At 43.6% G+C, this 19,874-nt stretch overlaps 2 protein-coding genes across 2 annotated transcripts; both read right to left on the bottom strand.

The window, feature by feature from the left end:
• Positions 1–5,789: 5,789 nt before the first annotated feature.
• LOC142892591 (leukocyte elastase inhibitor-like) lies at positions 5,790–10,887 on the bottom strand. Its single transcript, XM_076032791.1, has 6 exons — positions 10,767–10,887; positions 10,541–10,683; positions 8,264–8,341; positions 8,071–8,160; positions 7,790–7,970; positions 5,790–6,375 (listed from the first exon to the last, which is right to left on the bottom strand). The coding sequence occupies exons 1-6, from the start codon at positions 10,885–10,887 to the stop codon at positions 6,149–6,151; spliced, it is 840 nt and encodes a 279-aa protein (XP_075888906.1). The 3' UTR covers positions 5,790–6,148.
• Positions 10,888–15,016: 4,129 nt separating this feature from the next.
• LOC142892560 (tripartite motif-containing protein 16-like) lies at positions 15,017–17,202 on the bottom strand. Its single transcript, XM_076032759.1, has one exon. The coding sequence runs from the start codon at positions 17,200–17,202 to the stop codon at positions 15,532–15,534; it is 1,671 nt and encodes a 556-aa protein (XP_075888874.1). The 3' UTR covers positions 15,017–15,531.
• Between the last annotated feature and the right edge of the window lie 2,672 nt (positions 17,203–19,874).

Genomic DNA, 19,874 nt, shown 5'->3' with positions numbered 1-19,874 from the left:
AATGCAACTTGTTCATCCGTAGCCAAATTTCTCTCAGCTGAAGGTGTGTGTATCTGGCTGGCTTCATCAGAAGGCTGAGACGGTTGGGGAGTAGCTTGGGGGTGTGGAGGTGGAGGAATAGCAGCAATGGCTCCTGAAGGCAAGCTAGGGAATGAGGTCTGGTAATCTGACAGATATCCTGGTGGTTTCAGGGAACGTGCTGGCCGTCTATAGGGTTGGGCGCGTGCTCTATCCATTGAATTGATCCAATCCGGCTCGAAGGACCATGTAAAATATTTGCTTTGTAGATGTAAGGCTAGTTAACAGTCTGGTTCCAGGGGGTGATCAACTCAATGGGTCTGTCTATTAAAACAGTCAGATGGAGGCAGATGAGGTGATGATCCAATAGTTTATTGTAAAGGGTATTGTTTGTACTGGTTTTTCTGATGGAAGGAAATAAAATAAAGGGTAAATATTGAGCCAATCAACACAGGGCCTCTATTCTAAACAAACATTCTTGAAATAAGGAATAACGCTCTGAACATAAACAGGCCGCACATAATCAGTTTCTAAATACAGAAATATAACATAAACTCACATTTCACGGACTCAGTACAGACATCTACGCTGTGGCTCCTGACATGCGGCCAGCCAGCAGGGAAAAGGGGTGTGACATTGTAGAGCTGGCTTCCTATATAACTTAAGCTCCGCCCTCCTTGGCCATGACGGATGCAGGTAGAGGAGGGGGAAGTATGAAGGTGCAAGGAGGAGGTTGGGGATTTTCCACAAATGGAAATTATCAGCAGCCTGTTTGCCTCAACAACACAAGAGTCTGTGTACTAAACAGATGTGCGTTTGATGCCTTCTTTCAGTGCTTGTGTCGTACTTACTCTGACAGTGTTAATTTCCAAAGCTTGGTTAATGGTGAGGAAACTGACAACCAACTACTTCAGTTGGTGAAAGCCATCACAACTGAGGGAGTGTCACAGCAGATATATTTACAGAGGGCACAATTGTTGGGTACACTGTTTGAAAGTGCACCGTCAAGGTCAGGCACCCTGCAAATTGATGCACAATGCAATAATATTGCCATCATTCAGAGGACAATGAGGAATATCGCAAGAGTTTACATCAGAAAACAATGTTCCTCAGAGCATTATCGACTCCACACACCAACAACAAGGGAAGTTCCACTTGTGTGTCCATCCATTGCTGTCCTACAGGAATCTGGAATGGCTCAAACAGCCATAGAACAAGGACTGAGCCTTCCAGAGTCTCCCTGCCTCAGGCAAAATCCTGCTCCATCTCAGGTCCAATCTGCTAACAGAGGCACAACTGTGAGAGAGGAACGATGTCCTGGGACAGTTACTCACCGCTATGGTGTTGGAGACATGATATTGGTTAGACACAGACCTTGAAAGGTGCCCCTCCAATTCCCCCCAAAACAATACTTGCCAGAGAGAATTTTTGTTGAATGAATTTCCCCTTAATTTGATTCTCCAAGGCAAGAAATTCATCCTAAGGGCAATAATTGCTTTTCGAGGAGGACTGACACCAGACACCATGGGACATTATGTGTCTTATTGCCTGAGGGCTCATTGTGTCTGGGAGCTCAGGAACGTAAAATAAAGATAGCGGTGAGTATTCCCCCCAAACGTACCGTAACTGCATACAGAAAGTTGGTTTTCCTTAAAAGGGCTAATTAATCAGATGTTTTATTTCGGCGTCGATGCTTTGAAATATGTACATCTATCTTAAGTCCGGTGTTTGTTCTGTTGTTTTTCTCGGGAATAGCTACAACTAAATTGTGAGGTGACTAGCTCATGCTCAAGCATCCGCACGACAGGCACAAGATGCGGGCAGTGATGACGTCAGTACAGTTTTATTCCATATAGTCCGGCTTTGTTTCATATGTAATCAAACATTAATTTCCTGAACGGCATGCCATAATACACACACACACACACACACACACACACACACACACACACACACACATATACATATATATATATATATATATTAAGGATGTCAAAGTTAACTCAACGCCGCTTTATAGCCGACAATTTCTTTATCGCGCGATTAACGCACACAGTGCTTTTTGAACCTTTGGCCGCTCCGTAGATTGTGGAAACGGGAAATGAATTGACTCACAGCACACAGTCACACGCTTGCAGCCCGCTTTGTAAACACAACAAAAAAAGAAAAAGACACTGAGCGTGGATGAGCACTAGGAAGGACTAACATGGATAAGGCGTCAATTGTAAATGGAAAGTTCCACTTCAGAACCCTATAATAATAATAATAATAATAATAAACTTTTATTTGTACAGCGCTAAATCACAGCCAAAGGCGTCTCAAAGCGCTTTATACAATCAGAGAGAACCAACCGGGCCCCCGGAGCAAGCAAGATGCGACAGTGGCTGGGAAAAACTCCCCTGTGGGAAGAAACCTAGGGCAGAACCAGACTCCAGAGGGCGATCATCTGCCTATGAGTAGTTGGGGTGAAGTAGAAAGATAGAGGAGAGACAGAGAAAGAGAGAAAGGAGCAGAGTGAGCCAGGGTGGCAGACAGGACAGAGTGAAAAACAGATACACCAACCAGGCAAAACGGATATAAACACAAAGAATAGGAACTAATTCAAGGCTGCTGTCCATGTGGAGTGTAAGTGTCCATGCTTTGGAAGGCAAGAGCCTAGCTCGATGGACAATCTGCCGATAGGACTAGTCCAGGTCTTAAGCGTGGCGGTGGGATGAAGCGATGACAGCAAGACCCCCAGGACAGCACAATCCAGCTCCTGGCGCAGTGGTCATCACCTGCCGGGGACACAGAGACTGCGGCAGTATCATGCATATCGAGCATACTGTACAAAGCATAATGAGAGCTTGGACAGAGTGGATAGAGTAAAAGATTGGATAGAGTAAAAGATTGATTGGGTGAGGAGAGTGATAAAGGTTCCGCCTGCACAGAGCAACGATCCCTGTAACGGGAGCGAAAGATCTCCCTCCACGGCGTAAGCCTACAGCAGCTTAACTGACAGTGGATGGAGTCTAACTATAAGCTTTAAGAAAAAGGAAAGTCTTAAGTCTACTCCTAAATAAACTAACTGTGTCTGCTCCCCTCACCGAGGCTGGAAGATGGTTCCAAAATAGAGGTGCCAGGAAACTGAAACACCTACCTCCTGATCTAACTCTAGAAATTTTTGGGATAACTAAAAGACCTGAATCCTCAGAGCGAAGGGCTCTTGGAGGATGATAAAGTTCAATGAGTTCCCTAATATAAGAAGGAGCCTGAGAATGAAGAGCTTTGTAAGTTAAAACTAGAATCTTAAATTCAATTCTAAATTTGACAGGCAGCCAATGCAAGGAAGCTAAAATTGGAGTAATATGCTGCCTCCTTCTAGTTCCGGTTAACAATCGTGCCGCGGAGCTTTGGATTAACTGTAATGTCCTAAGGGATGAATTTGGGCATCCTGCTAGTACCGAGTTACAGTAATCTAGCCTAGACGTAACAAAAGCATGGATTATTTTTTCCGCATCGAAAACCCTGCCAGATGACTGCGGTAAGCCAGCCAACAGTTCGGCAAAAGCGTTCGAGCGAGCAGACATTCGCTAATTCACAAATTTTCAGACATTTCTGATGTATTATTTCAAAGTAAAGCTCATCCAAAAATTGCCATTTTATTGTTGTACTGTACTGGATTTCAGATGAATTTTTCATCCATAAAATCACATTCTTGGATTAACCTTATTTTGAAATGCTACATCAGAAATATCTGAAAATTATTGTGGAGCATCCTGGTGAAGTGTACCACCAGCCTGCGGTGGAATCATGGAGCGAAAACTCGGAATTTCTCTGAAATATTAATCAAAAATCCATTACAGTACAACAATAAAATCACATTTTTGGATGAACTTTACTTTGAAATGCTACATCAGAATTGTCTAAAATTGAGTGTGGAGCATCCTGGGGAGGTGTACTACCAGCCTGCGGTGGAATCATGGAGTGAAAACTCGGAATTTCTCAGAAAAATTCATCTGAAATCCAGTACAGTAAAACCATAAAATCCCATTTTTGGATGTGCTTTATTTTGAAATGCTACATCAGAAATGTCTGAAAAGTATTGTGGACTATCCTGGGGAGGTGTACTACCAGCCTGCAGTGGAATCGTGGCGTTAAAACTCTGAACTCTTCAGAAAAATTCATCTGAAATCCAGTACAGCACAACAATAAAATAGCAATTTTTGGATGTTCTTTATTTTGAAATGCTACATCAGAAATGTCTGAAAATTATTGTGGAGCATTCTTGGGAGGTGTACAACCAGCCTGCAGTGGAATCATGGCGTGAAAACTAGGAATTCTTCAGATATATTAATCTGAAATCCAGTACAGTACAACAATAAAATCACATTTTTGGATGAACTTTACTTTGAAATGCTACATCAGAATTGTCTGAAATTGAGTGTGGACTATTCTGGGGAGTTGTACTACCAGCCTGCGGTGGAATCTTGTCGTGAAAACTCGGAATTTTTCAGAAATATTAATCGGAAATCCAGTACAGTACAACAATAAAATCACATTTTTGGATGAACTTTACTTTGAAATGCTACATCAGAATTGTCTGAAATTGTAGTAGTAGTTCAAACCAGGCGCGAACAGGCGCGCGGCTCCCCTCGCGGATTGTGCCATGCATTTAACGTCAGTTCACTGGACGTGGAAGCGAAGCGCCGAGCGCTTCCATTCAGCGCCCACGTCAATCAATGTGGTGGTTCACACTTGACGCGAACAGGCGCGGCTCGCGCCATGCAGTTGTCGTTTCGGCGCCTGCTCTATTTTGTGCGCGAGCCGCGAGCGATCCTCGTCAATTGTGGAGGAAGTCGCTCAAAAAAAAAACAAACAAGAAAATCCGGTGAATTTTCAAAATAAACTAAAAATAAAAATTTCATATTTGTATGTTATATTTGTCAGAACATTGTATCAGAGTGCGAGAGAGATTAAACAAATACACACACACACACACAACTGAATGACACAAACCTGTGCATCTTTTGTTTTGTTAGTAGTACTTGTCATTGCTCCAACACGAATAAACATGCTGCATTTGCAGAAAGCAAGTATTTGCCTACTCCCATGAGTTAACTATGGAACACCATGCGATTAATCGGATTAATTTTTTTAATCGACTGACAGCTCTAATATATATATGTACATATACACACACACACACACACACACACTATATATATATATATATATATTATATATGTATATATATATATATATATATATATATATATATATATATATATATATATATATATATATATATATATATATATGTATATATACCAACAACTCTTCTTTCCTCTTTTGGCACCCCAACTTGTGTTTTTTGGGCAGCATGATGTCTCGCACTCAAGTAGTCATTCAATCTGGGCTCACTGATGCTGTCGACGGTCCCAGAATGTCCAAAATGGTTGGAGGACTGTTCATTCTCTCAGTTGATGTTATCAATACATTTGAAATAATTTATGACACCAATTAATTGAAGGGCCCAATTCATTTGAAACAAAAACCTCACACACACACACAAAAAGAAATTCTGGATTTTCATGGGCCCCTCTCCCTGCTGGGGCCCTGGGTACTCAGGTCCATTTCCCCCCCCACTACCACGCCCATGAGTACAATGTTATCCAACGTTGATTAAAATTATTAGACTAAGACAGCAAGCCCTATCACTTATTATTAAGCTAATAAAGTATACATATATACACAAACACACGCGCACACACACTGAGTTTATTGAGTCAAGCATCAGTAAATGAGTTTTCAATCAGGGCAATTCATGTCTTTATTGTTGTTTGCCAGAAAAGTGTTTATTCAGAATGAATCATTTGGGCATGCGCGGAGTTGCTCATTTTCTGGAAAGAGTAGTGCAAGAAGAAGAAGCTGTACTTCTGCCTGTGTTGTAAACAAACGCCGCGTTGTCTGCACGTCCTCGGCTCGTTCACAAGCCTTCAAAGCATTTTTTTTATTTGTTCTATCGTTTCGTATTTATTTCGCGAAAAAAATGACCGGCTGCCGCTAAGGAAAAAACAAACAAACAAAAAAAAACAATGCTGAAAGAGGCGTAGCGTACAGATTAAAATCACCCACAGAGCTGCAGATCTCACTCTGGGTTGCAGCATCTGCCAGCAAAGAGAATGCTCCTGGAGGGGTTGTGTTGAATGAACAACAGGAAGGGGTGGTCTGCAGTGAACTTTTTTGGAGGTATGTACATCTGTTGTTTGATGATCACACCAGTTGCAGCAGCAGCTTCTGTTCCCTTCTCATTGACCTCGACAATTGCCTTGTGGACCACATTTGAAATAAACAGGCCGTGGACTGGAGACATGCCTGTCAGAGAGGAGGCAAAAAGGGAGATATATTTGACAAATGTGTTGCTTTATTGCTTTATTCACTTCAATGGTCTGACCAAAAAAACAACCATGTCATTATGGAGTGACTGTGCTTTGAGATAAAGTTAGTAGTAGGACTCCTGGTATTATTTGTTAAACGTTGTGTGGCATTATAGAGCCAGCAGGGGTGCTGCTTTGCGAGGCTGAAATCGCTCCGAAACCTCGCATACGGTCCGACAACTACATGGAAGGCTTTGTGGTGGACGCTGGGATCGGTGTGACTGTGCTGCCCCCTCCGCTTCCTCCTGCTGTGGCACGCTTGGGCGCTGCAGCCGCTGTCCACGTTGGGTCGTTTGGGCATAGCTACCTCTCAGAGGCACCCGTGTTAGCCAGGTTTAGTTTCTCTTTTATTCTGAACTGTGGGATTGAGGGATTTACTTTATTTCATTTTTTATTTTTTTTTTGCTTATGGTTGTCATGTTTATTGTTGCTGTTGTTATTGTCAAATTGATGTGATTGTCTGTTAATTGGTTTTATGTTGAATATTCTTCCCTTGTTCCCCTATGGTATATTTTATCGTGAAATGATTTGAGTGCTGTAATAAAGATTTTTTTTGTTGTTGCATGGAACCACGTCTCTAAGCTTTGTTGGTAAAAATATAAACTTGTGTGCCTCCCTTTGTTTTGTAATTAATCTAGCAGAGGTCAACTTAATTCTCCAGGTGCAATTCCTGGGGTGGCCTTGTCGGACCTAGTTTTCTGGTTGCCACAGGTGCTTATTTTTTCATACAAGTTGTGGGTTCTTATTTCTCCTCACTTGGCCTTTTCCTCTTTATATATCTACAGTATATGTGTAGATGCACACACATCTCTCTCTCTCTCTTGCACTCTCTCTCTCTCTCTACATGTATATATATATATATATATATATATATATATATATATATATATATATATATATATATATATATATCGTATAAGTCATCAAATAAAAGCTGTATTTCATCTGTTTTTCAGTGTTTTCAGAGTCATTTCAATAAAGAGCTAAATACCGTGGGGCTTCAAAGACACTGATTTTGTTGTAACTTTGTTCTGGTTAATTTTCAATTGACATTGAAAATGTCAATTGAAATTGTCTCATTATTTTTTTTTTTTTTCTTTTTTTTTTTTTTTAAATGTGTGTCGAAGCTTCTGTCCCAACTTTTATGTTTTCTACATATCTCATGATATATTTGAGGTGGGTCACCAAAACACTCCATCCATCTGCTCCTGCTCCAGCCCCCCCTGTCACATTTTAGAACCCATTGTGGGCCCACCAGTCAAACACCACTGATATAGAACAAAAATAAAAATCACATTCATACAAGTAAGAATAAGATTTGTTTCAAGTTTGGAACAAGTCAAGTGTCCTACCAGTGAAGTCGCTCAGTGAGGCACTGAAGGCATTGACCATCCCCATGCTGACCAGGACTTCTTTCAGTCCGTACTCCTCCTCCATCTTGAACCTTGGCATCTTCACCTGGACCTCGACAACGTCCATCCTGGTCGGTTGAGTCCACTCCACAAAGTTCTCATAGGTCAGCTCCTTCTCCAGCTGGTGGTTGATTTGAATATTTGAATGACTTTATCACTTTTCTGAATGTCTCATTATTTTATTTTTTTTTTTCAAATGTATGTCGAAGCTTCTGTCCCACCTTCTCCAGGCCTGTAGTACCGTCCGCTACTTCTTGAGGTAAAAAGATGAACATGCTGAGATCTTTTCCTTTGTAAGGCAACTCCAGGATCTGTTCAAGGGAGCATTTCAAGCATGATTGTTGTAATTCCTTTTTTTTCTGATCAGAAATCGATATTTCTGGCGGCTCGTAAATAGCAAGAAATTGTTAGGACCTGGCAGTTGACTTGAGGAATGAAGGTGAAGGGAAATTTATCCTCCTGGAACATCATCTTAACCAGCTTCTTGTCATTCTCCAAGGAGGAAATACAAAAATATGTTAACATGAAGGAACTATGTGAAATCACCTTTTGCAGTGATGTTTATCGCAGGGTTTAAACTGCAGCGTTTGAAGGGTATCGGTTGGGATCTGCAGTTGTTTTTCCTATTTCCCCTCCACCCTTCATGTTGTCTTCTGTCTCCCCTGTCTGGCAGCTGGCCTGGGAGGGACTACCCCTGCTCCCTTGACACACCTGTCACTGGTCCATCTGATTGCCTTTAGCTCGTCTGGGCCGATCACCTATCCGCTGCCAGTTCATCAAGAAATGAAAAAAAATAACTATCTCTCTCTTCTCTCTCTTTCTACACACACACACACACACACACACACACACACACACACACACACATATATATATATATACATATTGTGAGCCGGGTTATGACAATATATATACATATACATATATATATATATATATATATATATATATGTATATATATATACATATATACATATACATCTTTAAAGAAACATCTCATGGATGCACTGGGACCGTATCATCAGTGATGTGATTCCTGGGCTCATCGGGTATTTCGGGTCTTGCAACATCAGATACCCTCCCACCAGGCGACCCAGCCTGGGTGATCAAGTCCCGACTTGCGTCCCAGTAGCAACCCACGGGTCTGCCCTTTTCAGCCACAACCACCTTGTGGCTTTCTCTGCAGCTTCACTTGCGGACTGGATGGCTCTCTTCTTGGCCGCCCCTGAAACACCCAAACGGCTGAGTGCTTTGCAGAGATAGCGTCCTGCAAAGCCTCTGCAGCCAACCTCTATGGGCTCATAGAATGTCCTCCAGCCCCTGCCCCGGCACTCCTCCACTAGTTCCTGGTACTTAGATTGTTTCCTCTCGTTGGCTTCTTCGATCCTTTCTTCCCAGGGAACTGTAAGCTCCAGCATGATCAGGCGTTTCGAAGCCTCAGAGGTGATGATCATGTCTGGCCGGAGCGATGTTGCAGCTATGTGCTTGGGGAACCTCAGCTGTTTTCCCAGGTCGACGAGCAGGTGCCAATCAGAAGCTGTGTGGAGGAGGCCTGTTGTTTTCGGTGGACCTGCCCGGGGTCTCTCTCCTGCTTTGATGAAGGGGATTGCCTTCTTCGGAGCGCGATGTTGTTGCAGCTGCTGATGGCTGAGGCTATAGTCTCAGCCACTGCCTTGAGCACCTGATCATGACGCCAACGGTAGCGACCATCGGCCAGGGCCTTTGGGCAGCTGCTGAGGAGATGTTCTAAGGAGCCTCTTCCAGAGCAAAGGGGGCATGAAGGTGTCTCACTCTTTCCCCACACATGGAGGTTTGCTGGGCTAGGGAGGGCATCGTACACTGCCTGCACCAGGAACCGGACGCAGTGGAAGTCTGCGTGCATGATGTTAGACCAGGTGACTTTACGCTGCAACGTGCCCTCCCACCTAGTCCATTCTCCCTGCTGCCGGAGTCCCACTGCTCTGCCCACTCGCTCTTCTTCCAGGCCTGCTCGGACCTCTTCCTTGAGTAGCTGGTGTCTGTCTCTGCCCAGGGCCTGGCTGACTTGGGTCTTTGGAAAGTATCCCAAGCCTGCTCTTCCGATCGCCACGACCCCCACCAGTGCCTTTTGCCTTAGGCAGGACTCCACCTCCACTGCCTTGGCTGCCTTCTACTTCCTTCCTGTCCTCACTTCGATCCCAGCTGATGAGACCTTGCAGTCTTTGGAATCCCTGTACTGTAGGGCTTCTCTTGTAAGTGCCACCTTAAATTCTTTAGTAAGCCCACTGAATGGTAGCTGCAAGGTGTTGCTTGACCCATACAGGGCAGCGCTGTTGAGGCTGCGAGGGAGACCCAGCCATCTCCGCAGAAAGCTGCTGATCTTCCTTTCAAGCGATTCCACCGTTGTTATTGGGACTGGATACACAAGGAGAGGCCACAAGACTCTGGGCAAGATGGAATGCTGGTAGATCCAAGCTTTGAATCTGCCAGGCAGGCCGGACTTGTCCACCTTTGTGAGCCACCCTCCTAGCTCTTCGGTAGACTTCTGGATGGCAGCAGAGTCTTTCAAGGTAGCGTCAAAGAGCTTCCCCAAGCTCTTGACAGGTTGCTCCGTGATGGATGGGATAGCCATTCCTGAGATTGAAAACTGGAATTTGTCCACCACCTTTCCCTATATATATATGCAGATGTCACTTCACTGATCGGTGGTACCTTGTTGATTCTGAACTTGGCCTCGCAAGTGTTGCTCTCCTTAAATATCTTCTCCCAGGTGCCTTTGAAGTAAAGGGCATTAACCAGCACCAGCTTGGTCGTGCTATCCAACACACCATTAGCCAGCAAATCCTTTATTTTTCCTGAAAGATAGCATGGACATGGATGAGTTGTGATGTTTCACAAATTAAGGAAAACATTTGATACATTTCTAGAAAAAAAACACCTTGAGTTTGTTCCTCCACCCAGTTGTTGATGTTCAGTCTTGCTGCTTCGAATTCGCTCTTGAAATTCACAGACTCCAGCTCACCGTAGTACTTGCTGTATATACACACACACACACACATATATATATATATATATATATATATATGTGTATATATATATATATATATATATATATACATATGTATATATGTATATATATATACATATGTATATATATATATATATATATATATATATACATATATATATATATATATATATATATATATATATATATATATATATATACATATATATATATATATTCACACACTTGTATGCGTGCTTATGCCACACACACCTTGAGGAAATGGAAAGACTGCTCCCCGTACAGTCGGTTGGCAACACTGAGAGCATACGGAGCCCCTGGCTTGTTCAGCTCACTCAGTAGTTTCTTAAAGCCAGCGCTAACATCATCTGGACTATCTTTAGCTTTTAACCCCTGTGAAGAGAGAAGGCAACTGTTACAGAAATGCATTAAAACTGTCAATTGACTGATCAAACTTTAGCTAGGTTGCTGTCTAAGCATGAGGACCTCGTTTCTCCATGAATTTTCCTTGAAAATTGTTGGTTTACAAGCAAGCTGTCATGCAACGTTCAAGACTTGCACACAAATTGCTATCATGTTACACCTGTGTCGACCCAAGCTCCAAGTAGCACTTGGCAGGATCAGTGTTTCCTGTACCAGCACATTGAACTGAGAACTGGCCAGGTGCACTTAACCTTTAGTTAACAGGACGTGAGAGTGTTGCATTTTTGTTTTATTCCATATTCAAATGAAACGCCAAGCCTCCTCCTCCATGGTCATGGTCCAGTTTATCGGAATAGCTTCCATTTTAAGTTCATCGCTTGTGCCCCAGGTTGGTTTTGTGTTACCTCTGGAAGTTTGGCATGGAGTTTGCAAAAATCTTAAATCTTAAAAAAGTAAGATAATAAACTAATGGAATGAAACTTACTTTCTCTCCGTCTTGCAGCCTTGCAATCTTGGAAAAGGTTGTGAGATTTCTGCGCACAACTTCCAAGTAAAGACACCCGCTTTTATTCTTTCAAAGTGACACACCCAAACTAACAGATATCTGTAAACAGAGCTTACTCAACTGGCAGTGCCAAAAGTATAAATCAAGAATTAATGAAACTTTACTTTGACTGACTGGTTTATCAGCCGCAGCCTGCATTTTCTAGGTGTGTGGGGTGATGACTTGTCCTAGACACGCTGGTTGACTGATTTGAGGGCATGATAGTCAGTTTCATTTGGCAGACTTTGGTTTTAAAAGTGTAACTTGAAACCATGAGAAAACAAAAGCCAAACAGAAGAGTGGAGATGCAGGTTGGAACACGATTTGTGTTTTGTCCACTTATTGAGAAGAGAGTTTGCCTTTTACTGAATGAATGAAACGCTCCCAAATGCCACCTTGACCAATTCCCGAGGGTGCTTAGGACGCTGAAAATGCACCCTCAGAAATACGCACTACTTTTGGCCGATTCCAAGGATACACCGCTACTATCCTTCGCGCACTTGGGTATCCCATGATGCTTTGCGTGCTGCTGCAAAGCATCGTGGGATCCTGGGAAGTCAGCTGAAATTAGCGGCATGTACTGGTTAAGACACGACATATAAATCTAAATATTGAAGTTTCACATAAAGTATCCCGTTTTTAACGTAGGATTTTATTTATTTGATCATCCAACGGCATCGTTAGCTGGCGAACGTATGGTTAGCTTGATACTATAAAAACGTCACTTGCAGGGTTGGCCAGCCGGAGAGAACGGCAGTGACAAAACGAGGAAATACGCCAAAGGCTAGACCGTCCCGTGTGGTTACCGAGGAGGCGGGGTTTGGTCCGTCCTTCTAGGCTGGGAAGTCTAAGAATGCTTCCTTCAGACGGAGGACACTTGGCCTCAAGGGTGCAGAACCTGAATTGAGACACAGCCTACGTGCCACCTCCAGGTGCACAGCACAACTGGTCAGGCAGGTGAAAATCACTCCATACCTTTTGTGAAGGCTTCTTCCTCTTTTGACCTCCAGGGGGCCGAAATAATCCACTCCAACATCTGTAAAAGGAGCCTTGTCTGGCAACATCCTTTCCTCAGGGAGGTCTGCCATCTTCTGCTGTCCAAGTTTTCCTCTGTAACGTCTGCAGACTGTGAATTCTGTAACTGTCGTTCTTGCAGCAGTGGAGTTGGCATCAATTATCCAATATTTCTGTCGAAGCCTGTGCAACATGTGGTTTCTACCTGCGTGTCTTAGTTGTCGATGAACATGGTGTAAAATGAGCTGGGACACATGCACCTCTTTTGCCAGGATAACAGGCTGCTTGCTTTCTGATGGTAACGCTGACCGATGTAAACGACCTCCAACTCCAAGAAGGCCACCATCTAGTACAGGATCCAACTCCTAGAGTGCACTGTCCTTGGCAATGTTGTTTGAGCCACGTGTCAGTGAGGCAATTTAATTTTTAAATCTGTGTTTCTGAACGAAACAAACTATTGCCTTTTCTGCCTGATCATAACTTTCTGTAGTCAAGATCTTCCCTCCAAGTGTGGCTTTGAAACACCGAAGCTTCTGATTGAGATAATTTGTTGCTGCAGTTTCTTTGTAACTTTCAGTGGCTTTAAGTTCCTTTCTCTTTTGGCTAAAGGAGCAAAGGAACATTTTTAAGCTCAAGGAACCAGGCAACAGATGAATGAGGCGAGTTGTGGGATCTTCTGGTTGCTTGACAATTGCATACACTGCTGAACTTCTTTTCATTTCTGGGTCGTGTTGAGGGAAGATGCCTCCTTTCCCTGGTTCCCTCGCGCATTCGTTGATCGCAATAACGGAGACGAGGCCAATAGTCAAAGTTAACAATTTAATAAAAGTTCAGTATTAAGCCACAATTGAATAAATGATGTGCAGCGCTCCGAGCGTTCTCTTCTCCCTCCGGATCAAGAAGCGCGCCCCCTCCTTCGAAGGTGTCGTCCTTTATCCTCCTTCTGCCGGCGGGGGCGTGACCGGGGTCCTCCTAGCGCCGACTTCTATTCTCACACGTAAGGCTATGGCAATGGCTCTCATAACATACTCAGCAGCTGCATGATAGTAAGCAGTAAGTTCGAGATATTAATGTCCCACAAAGTTTTCCCACTAGCACTAAGTTTCAGAAAATAAGTAAATTTCCCACACTGCAGAAGACAAGGACATTTGACAGTCTTTTGGCTTTCTCTGCACCTCTTGTTCCCCCTCATTTATACAACACGGAACTGTGCAATTTGTTGTTATATATTACAATATACAGCTGACTTGAAAACTGAGAGAAAAAGATTTTTTTAAAAAAAGCACTTCTATTTAACGCAATCTCCCAAACTGTTATGGACGGGTGAACAGTGACACCTACTGGACAAAGGGGCAATGAATATGTGGGGAAAAAACAAAACAAAACAGCAAAAACACCTTCACTCAATGAAGGAAACGTACCTGCAGAAGACAATAAAGGACATTTGACAGTCTTCTGGCTTTCTCTGCACCTCTTGTTCCCCTCAACGAGCAAAACAAAAATATTGAAAAAAAAAGGTGGCAAGTCGGCCATGTTGTCTCTGCTGCGCTAGCCGCATAGCAGCCTGCCACAGCACAATCGGCGCAAAGGGAAAATTGTCAATAAAAACTAAAATTAATAATTAAAACTCACATAAAACAAACGTGCAACAGTAGCGGTATTTACACGAGACTGGTGCACTCCAACTGGAGCATTAATAGATCGTTCCTGACGGAAAATAAATATAAATCGCAGCAGCATCCTTTAACATGACTTACCCTCATTTATACAACGTGGAACTGTGAGCATGAGACTGTATTTGTTTTTGTGCTTTTATTGTTTTACTGTTGGTTTTTATGCTTTTATGTTTTTATGTACAGCACTTTGTGTCAGCTGTGGTTGTGTTTAAAGTGCTTTATAAATAAAGTTTAGTTGAGTTGAGTCACCTGAACTTTCCATCACCTGTGGTGGGACCCGACTAACACCTGGAGGAAACAAACAGCTGCTGTGGAAACAGAGCTGCAGCAGGACTGGAGTCAGCTACCCCCTAGTGGAGCAGACTGTTAGTGCAGCACTCATCTGCCGTTCTGTGTGTGTGTGTGATACATGGAGATCTTGACAGAAGAGAAATCTACTAACAAGCAGAGACTTTATCTGGATTGTCTTGTTGCTTTATTGCTTCAATTCAACACTTGATCATTGACTTGACATTGTTGTGCAACATAGACTGATGACATATTTCATGACTTATTGATTGACCATTGTCACATTGAGCCAACAAGCAGAATCAAAAGACCAAATTCTGTCACAATATTTACATGCATTCATCTGATTGTTGACAAACGGATCAACAGCCAGAAGTTTGATCAGATGGATGAGTTGTTGAAAGGTCAAAGGTCAGGGTGGAAAGGTCCAGAGTGGAAACAGACCTCAGCTGTGTTTCCACAATGATAAAGTTGTCATGTGGACTAATGACACATTATTAATCTGTGGGATGAATGGGCTGCAGAGGAAGAGAAACAACGTGGCACAAACATCCAGCAGCCGTGGAGACAAACATCAGGTGGACAACAGTCACCAGGAGCACCAACCGGAAGTGGCGTCCAGGCCCCGCCCACCCTGTGATTGACAGCCGGAGACGCTGGGCAACAAACGTGAAGACAGATGAAGAATCAAAGGTGAGAATTCAGCTTAGAGTCTCTCTGACGACTTCAGTCACACTTTCATCAACTCAGCTGAACAACCTGAATCAACAACACAAAGTCCAACATGTAGCGGCTGAGTGAAGGAGGTCTGGACTCTGTGGAGGAGCTCCATGGTTCCAGAGACGCTGTAGAAGGACAGAAGACCTGCTCTGTGGTCCAGGTACACTCCCACTCTGGAGGACGGAGGACCTGAGACATCAGTGCTGATGTTGTTGTGACGAAACCAATATACACCTGGGTAACAATATAAACTCCAGGATTTGTCATTGGATCCAAATAAACTTCCATTTGACCCTCCTGCTCTGCTGATGTTCCTGTAGGCCACTGCTACACCAACCACCCACCCTCTCCACTCCACCTCCCAGTAACATCGTCCAGTCAGACCTTCTCTACTCAGGACCTGGTCCCAGTCAGTGAATCTGTCTGGATGATCACAATAAGACTGAACTTCCTTCATGCGTGTCACTTTTCTGTTCTCCTCAGATAATAACAGATGTTTGTTCACTGTGTTTGGATCCAGAGTGATTTGAGGTGAACATCTGAGGAAGTCCTCTCTGCTCCTGGGTTCTGGTACCTTCAGTAGAACATCAACGTTGCTCACTGTCCATGAGATGTTTGTCTGAGTGTCCATCAGAACTTGTTGTATTTCATCTCTCAGCTTGGTCACAGCTGCTGCCACGTCCTCAAAGTATCTCAGAGGACGGATCTCCAGGCTGGAGGAGTCTGGAGACGGACTGAGTGCTGGCAGTGAGGAGAAGCTGTGGAGAAACTGGCTATGGTCCAGTGTGTGTGAGATCTTCTCCAGCTCAGCGTCTCTCCTCTTCAGCTCCATCATCTCCTGCTCCAGCTTCTTCTCAAGGTCTTTGACTTCACTCACTGCTGCCCCCTGTGTGGATCTGACCTGCTGCTGCACCTCAGAGCGTCTTTTCTCCAGCAGACGGATCATCTGGGTGAGGATCTTCTCGCTGTCCTTCACTGCTTTATCAGCAGAGCCGTTGATGGACTCCACCTCCTTCTGAAGCACCTTCAGGTCTTCCTCTGTGTGCTGGATCTTCTGCTGGATCTTCTGCCTGGTCTCCTCCAGCTCTCTCTGCCTCTCAGTCCTCTCCGTTGCTGCTGCCACTGTGTCGTGACCTTTATGATCATCCACACAGCATAAACCACAGATGATCTTCTGATCAGTGCGGCAGAATATCTTCATCACCTCATCGTGACGAGGGCAGATGTTCTCCTGGAGCTGCTGGCTGGGTTCCACAAGCTTGTGTCTCTGTAGGGGAGCAGCATCACGATGAGGCTGGAGGTGAGAGTCACAGTAGGAGGCCCGACAGTCCAGACAGGACTTGAGGGCCTTCAGTTTCCTCCCAGTGCAGACATCACAGGCCACATCTCCAGCTCCAGCATAGCAGTGATCAGCAGGAGCATCTTGGAGTCCAGTCTTCTCCAGGGTCTCCACTAGAGCTGCTAACATGGTGTTCTTCTCCAGGACAGGCCTTGGTGTGAAGGTCCTCCTACACTGAGGGCAGCTGTATACTCTCCTCTCCTCCTCTGCATCCCAGTGGCGTTGGAGACACTTCCTGCAGTAGTTGTGTCCACAGGAAGTGGTCACTGGATCCTTGAGAAGATCCAGACAGAGGGAACAAGAGAAGGTTTGGGGGTCCAGCTGAACTGCTGCCTGAGCCATTTCACCTCTGAGAGCCACTGACTCACTGGCTGACTGACTGACTGACTAGGTTCCAACTTCCTCAGAAACGAAACCAGTTTGACTTGAGGGGGAGGAAACAACTAGTTAGGGCTTTGATTGGCTGCAGGGAGCACAGGGGGCGGGACTTCTAACCTCCTGACTCATTCCGGGAAGAGGAGTGTCAGGGTGTGTGTGTGTGTGTGTGTGTGGACTTTGTTTACTTGGCGCTGAAGACAGACAATGAATCAAAGTTCATAGTTCACAATCTGAGTCGTCGTTCGCAGCTGATGTCATTGCTGCTGCTGCCACACACACACACACACACACACACACACACAAGCAACTTTCCCTCTCAGCTGCGCGCCGACATAGACAAAGTGAAGAGGTGCCACTCCTCTCTATTTTCACTGGCTAACAGCAGCACACTGGCTTAGCTTGTCTATTCAGAGAGGAGCTATCACTCCGGATTATTTTTAAATCTACGTTATCACATGCATATTACTGCTCATTCATTGGTAGTTGAATTGTTAGGTCTGCTTGATCAGTAATTTATATATTTTTTTCAAATAATAATTGAACATATTGTTAAATATGGCGCTGATAAAATCAATCAGTCTAAAACATCCATTATGTTATTAAACCAGGAAGACAGAGAAAATCCAACTAATGTAGTTTCTCAATTTAAAGTTGGCTATCATAGAATCTAACGATAAACCAGTAATTCAAGAAATGTCAAATTCTTTAGATAGATGGGCTGATTTTCCAATGTCGTTATTGGGGAAAATAAGCACTCTTAAAATGAATGTACTGCCTAAACTATTATATTTATTTCAAAAATTGACCTCCGCCACCTCCAAGCAATCCATTTTCTCAGCTGAAGACACTTTTCATCAAGTTTTTATGGAAGAATAAACGCTCCAGGCAGCGCCTTTCGTTGCTGTACCTGCCGTATGACAGAGGAGGGCTTCAATGCCCACAGCCATTCTGGTATTACTGGGCTGCGCAACTGAGAACACTGATGTTTCACTACTCAGAAGAGAACATGCCACTATGGAGGGAGATGGAAGGTTATTCACTGAAGCTTCCCTTATCCATTCAGCAGATTTTAAGAAACTCCAAAATAACACTAAGAATCCTAGGACTAAAAATATGATCACCGTCTGGCAACTAGTTGAGAAATATTTCAAAGACGCAGCCTCACTCTCATTATTTAGTCCGATACGGGGAAATGATCTCTTCCCCCCAGGAGGAGGTGAGGGGGGATTTAAAATATGGGCTGAGCAAGGGTTACAAAAAGTAGGTGATCTTCATAATCCTGTTGATAAGCGTCTGATGTCTTTCCATGACATTGTCGTTAAACACGACCTATCTCGCAGCCAGTTCTTCAGATACTTGCCTTGTGTATTCCTAGCCTGTCAACACTTGAAAGAATGATGATGAAAGACTGCCAGGGGAGGGGCCTGATTTCTAAAATATATATATCCAGCTGGTGGATCAGTCTTCAGAATCCTCGTTAGATAAGCTTGAGTCCTGGAGAGAGGACCTACAGGTTGACCTGTCCACTGAGGAGTGGGAGAAGGCCTGCACCAAAGCACAATCTCACACAGTGAATACCCGGTTGAAACGGCTGCAGTACAACTGGTGAATGCGGTCTTACATGACGCCGGTCAAGTTGAATAAATTCAACAGCGCCGTACCAGATGTGTGCATAAAGTGTGATAAAGAAAAGGGCTCGCTCGATCTTTCACTGTTTGCGGCAGTGTTCTCAAATTCAGAAATTCTGGGGAGAAGTGAAAGAATGCATGGAGGAGATATTAGGGATACAATTACTTTTAGAAGCCAAGCTTTTTCTTTTGGGTTTTTATCCTCCAAACTGTAACGTAAGAAAGAAGCATGGATTATTTTTAGACATAGGTCTGCTCTTGGCCAAGAGAGTGATTGCACTGGCTTGGAAAGATGCGGATAGACCGGGGAAGGGCAGATGGTTTTCAGAATGAACAGCAACTCTGCCCTTAGAAAAGATGACATATGCAATTAGGGGTAAGATAGCAATGTTGGAGAGCATCTGGGGCCCCTTCGTAAAGTATCTTGCTAAAGCCAGGAATGAGCCCTAAAACTTCATTCTGTGTAATATATAGTGAATGATATCAATGTAAAGGTGCTTGTGTATACTTATTCCTCCTTTCTCTCTCCTTTTTATTTCATTTATTTATTTATTTATTTTTTATAGTTTTACTTTTTATTTAATGAACTGAACTTCTTTGTTTACTGTGGGTATTTTTTTGTTTGTTTCTTTTTTGAATCTCTTTGTCCTTTTTCTGGCCATGTCTTGTTCGTGAGCTCGGTTTGGTTGTGGGAAAGAGTTTCAAGTTCTTGTTCTATATTGTACATCACTATGTTTGAAAATAAATAAAGATATTGTTGGAAAAAAAAAATATGGCGCCGATGACGACGCTGAAGCCCTCCCCCACAGTTTCAAACAATCCTAGAGGAAACCCTGATGGGTCGTAGAAATGCTAATACAAAAGTGAGTAATTTGATATTTTACAGACAAAGAGTTACAGGAATTCACACTGTATCACAAGCTACAGCACACATATTTCTTCCAGAACATGACCCTCAGCCAGGCCACAACTGGACCTCAGCCAGGCCAAAGCAGGACTCTTCCTATG

Source organism: Nelusetta ayraudi, unplaced genomic scaffold (genome assembly GCF_046127955.1).
Source record: "Nelusetta ayraudi isolate G7.1 ecotype Tasmania unplaced genomic scaffold, CSIRO-AGI_Nayr_v1 ptg000037l, whole genome shotgun sequence".
Taxonomy (NCBI): Eukaryota; Metazoa; Chordata; class Actinopteri; order Tetraodontiformes; family Monacanthidae; genus Nelusetta; species Nelusetta ayraudi.
Note: the sequence above shows the minus strand (reverse complement) of the source record. Positions and strands in the feature narration are given on the sequence as shown.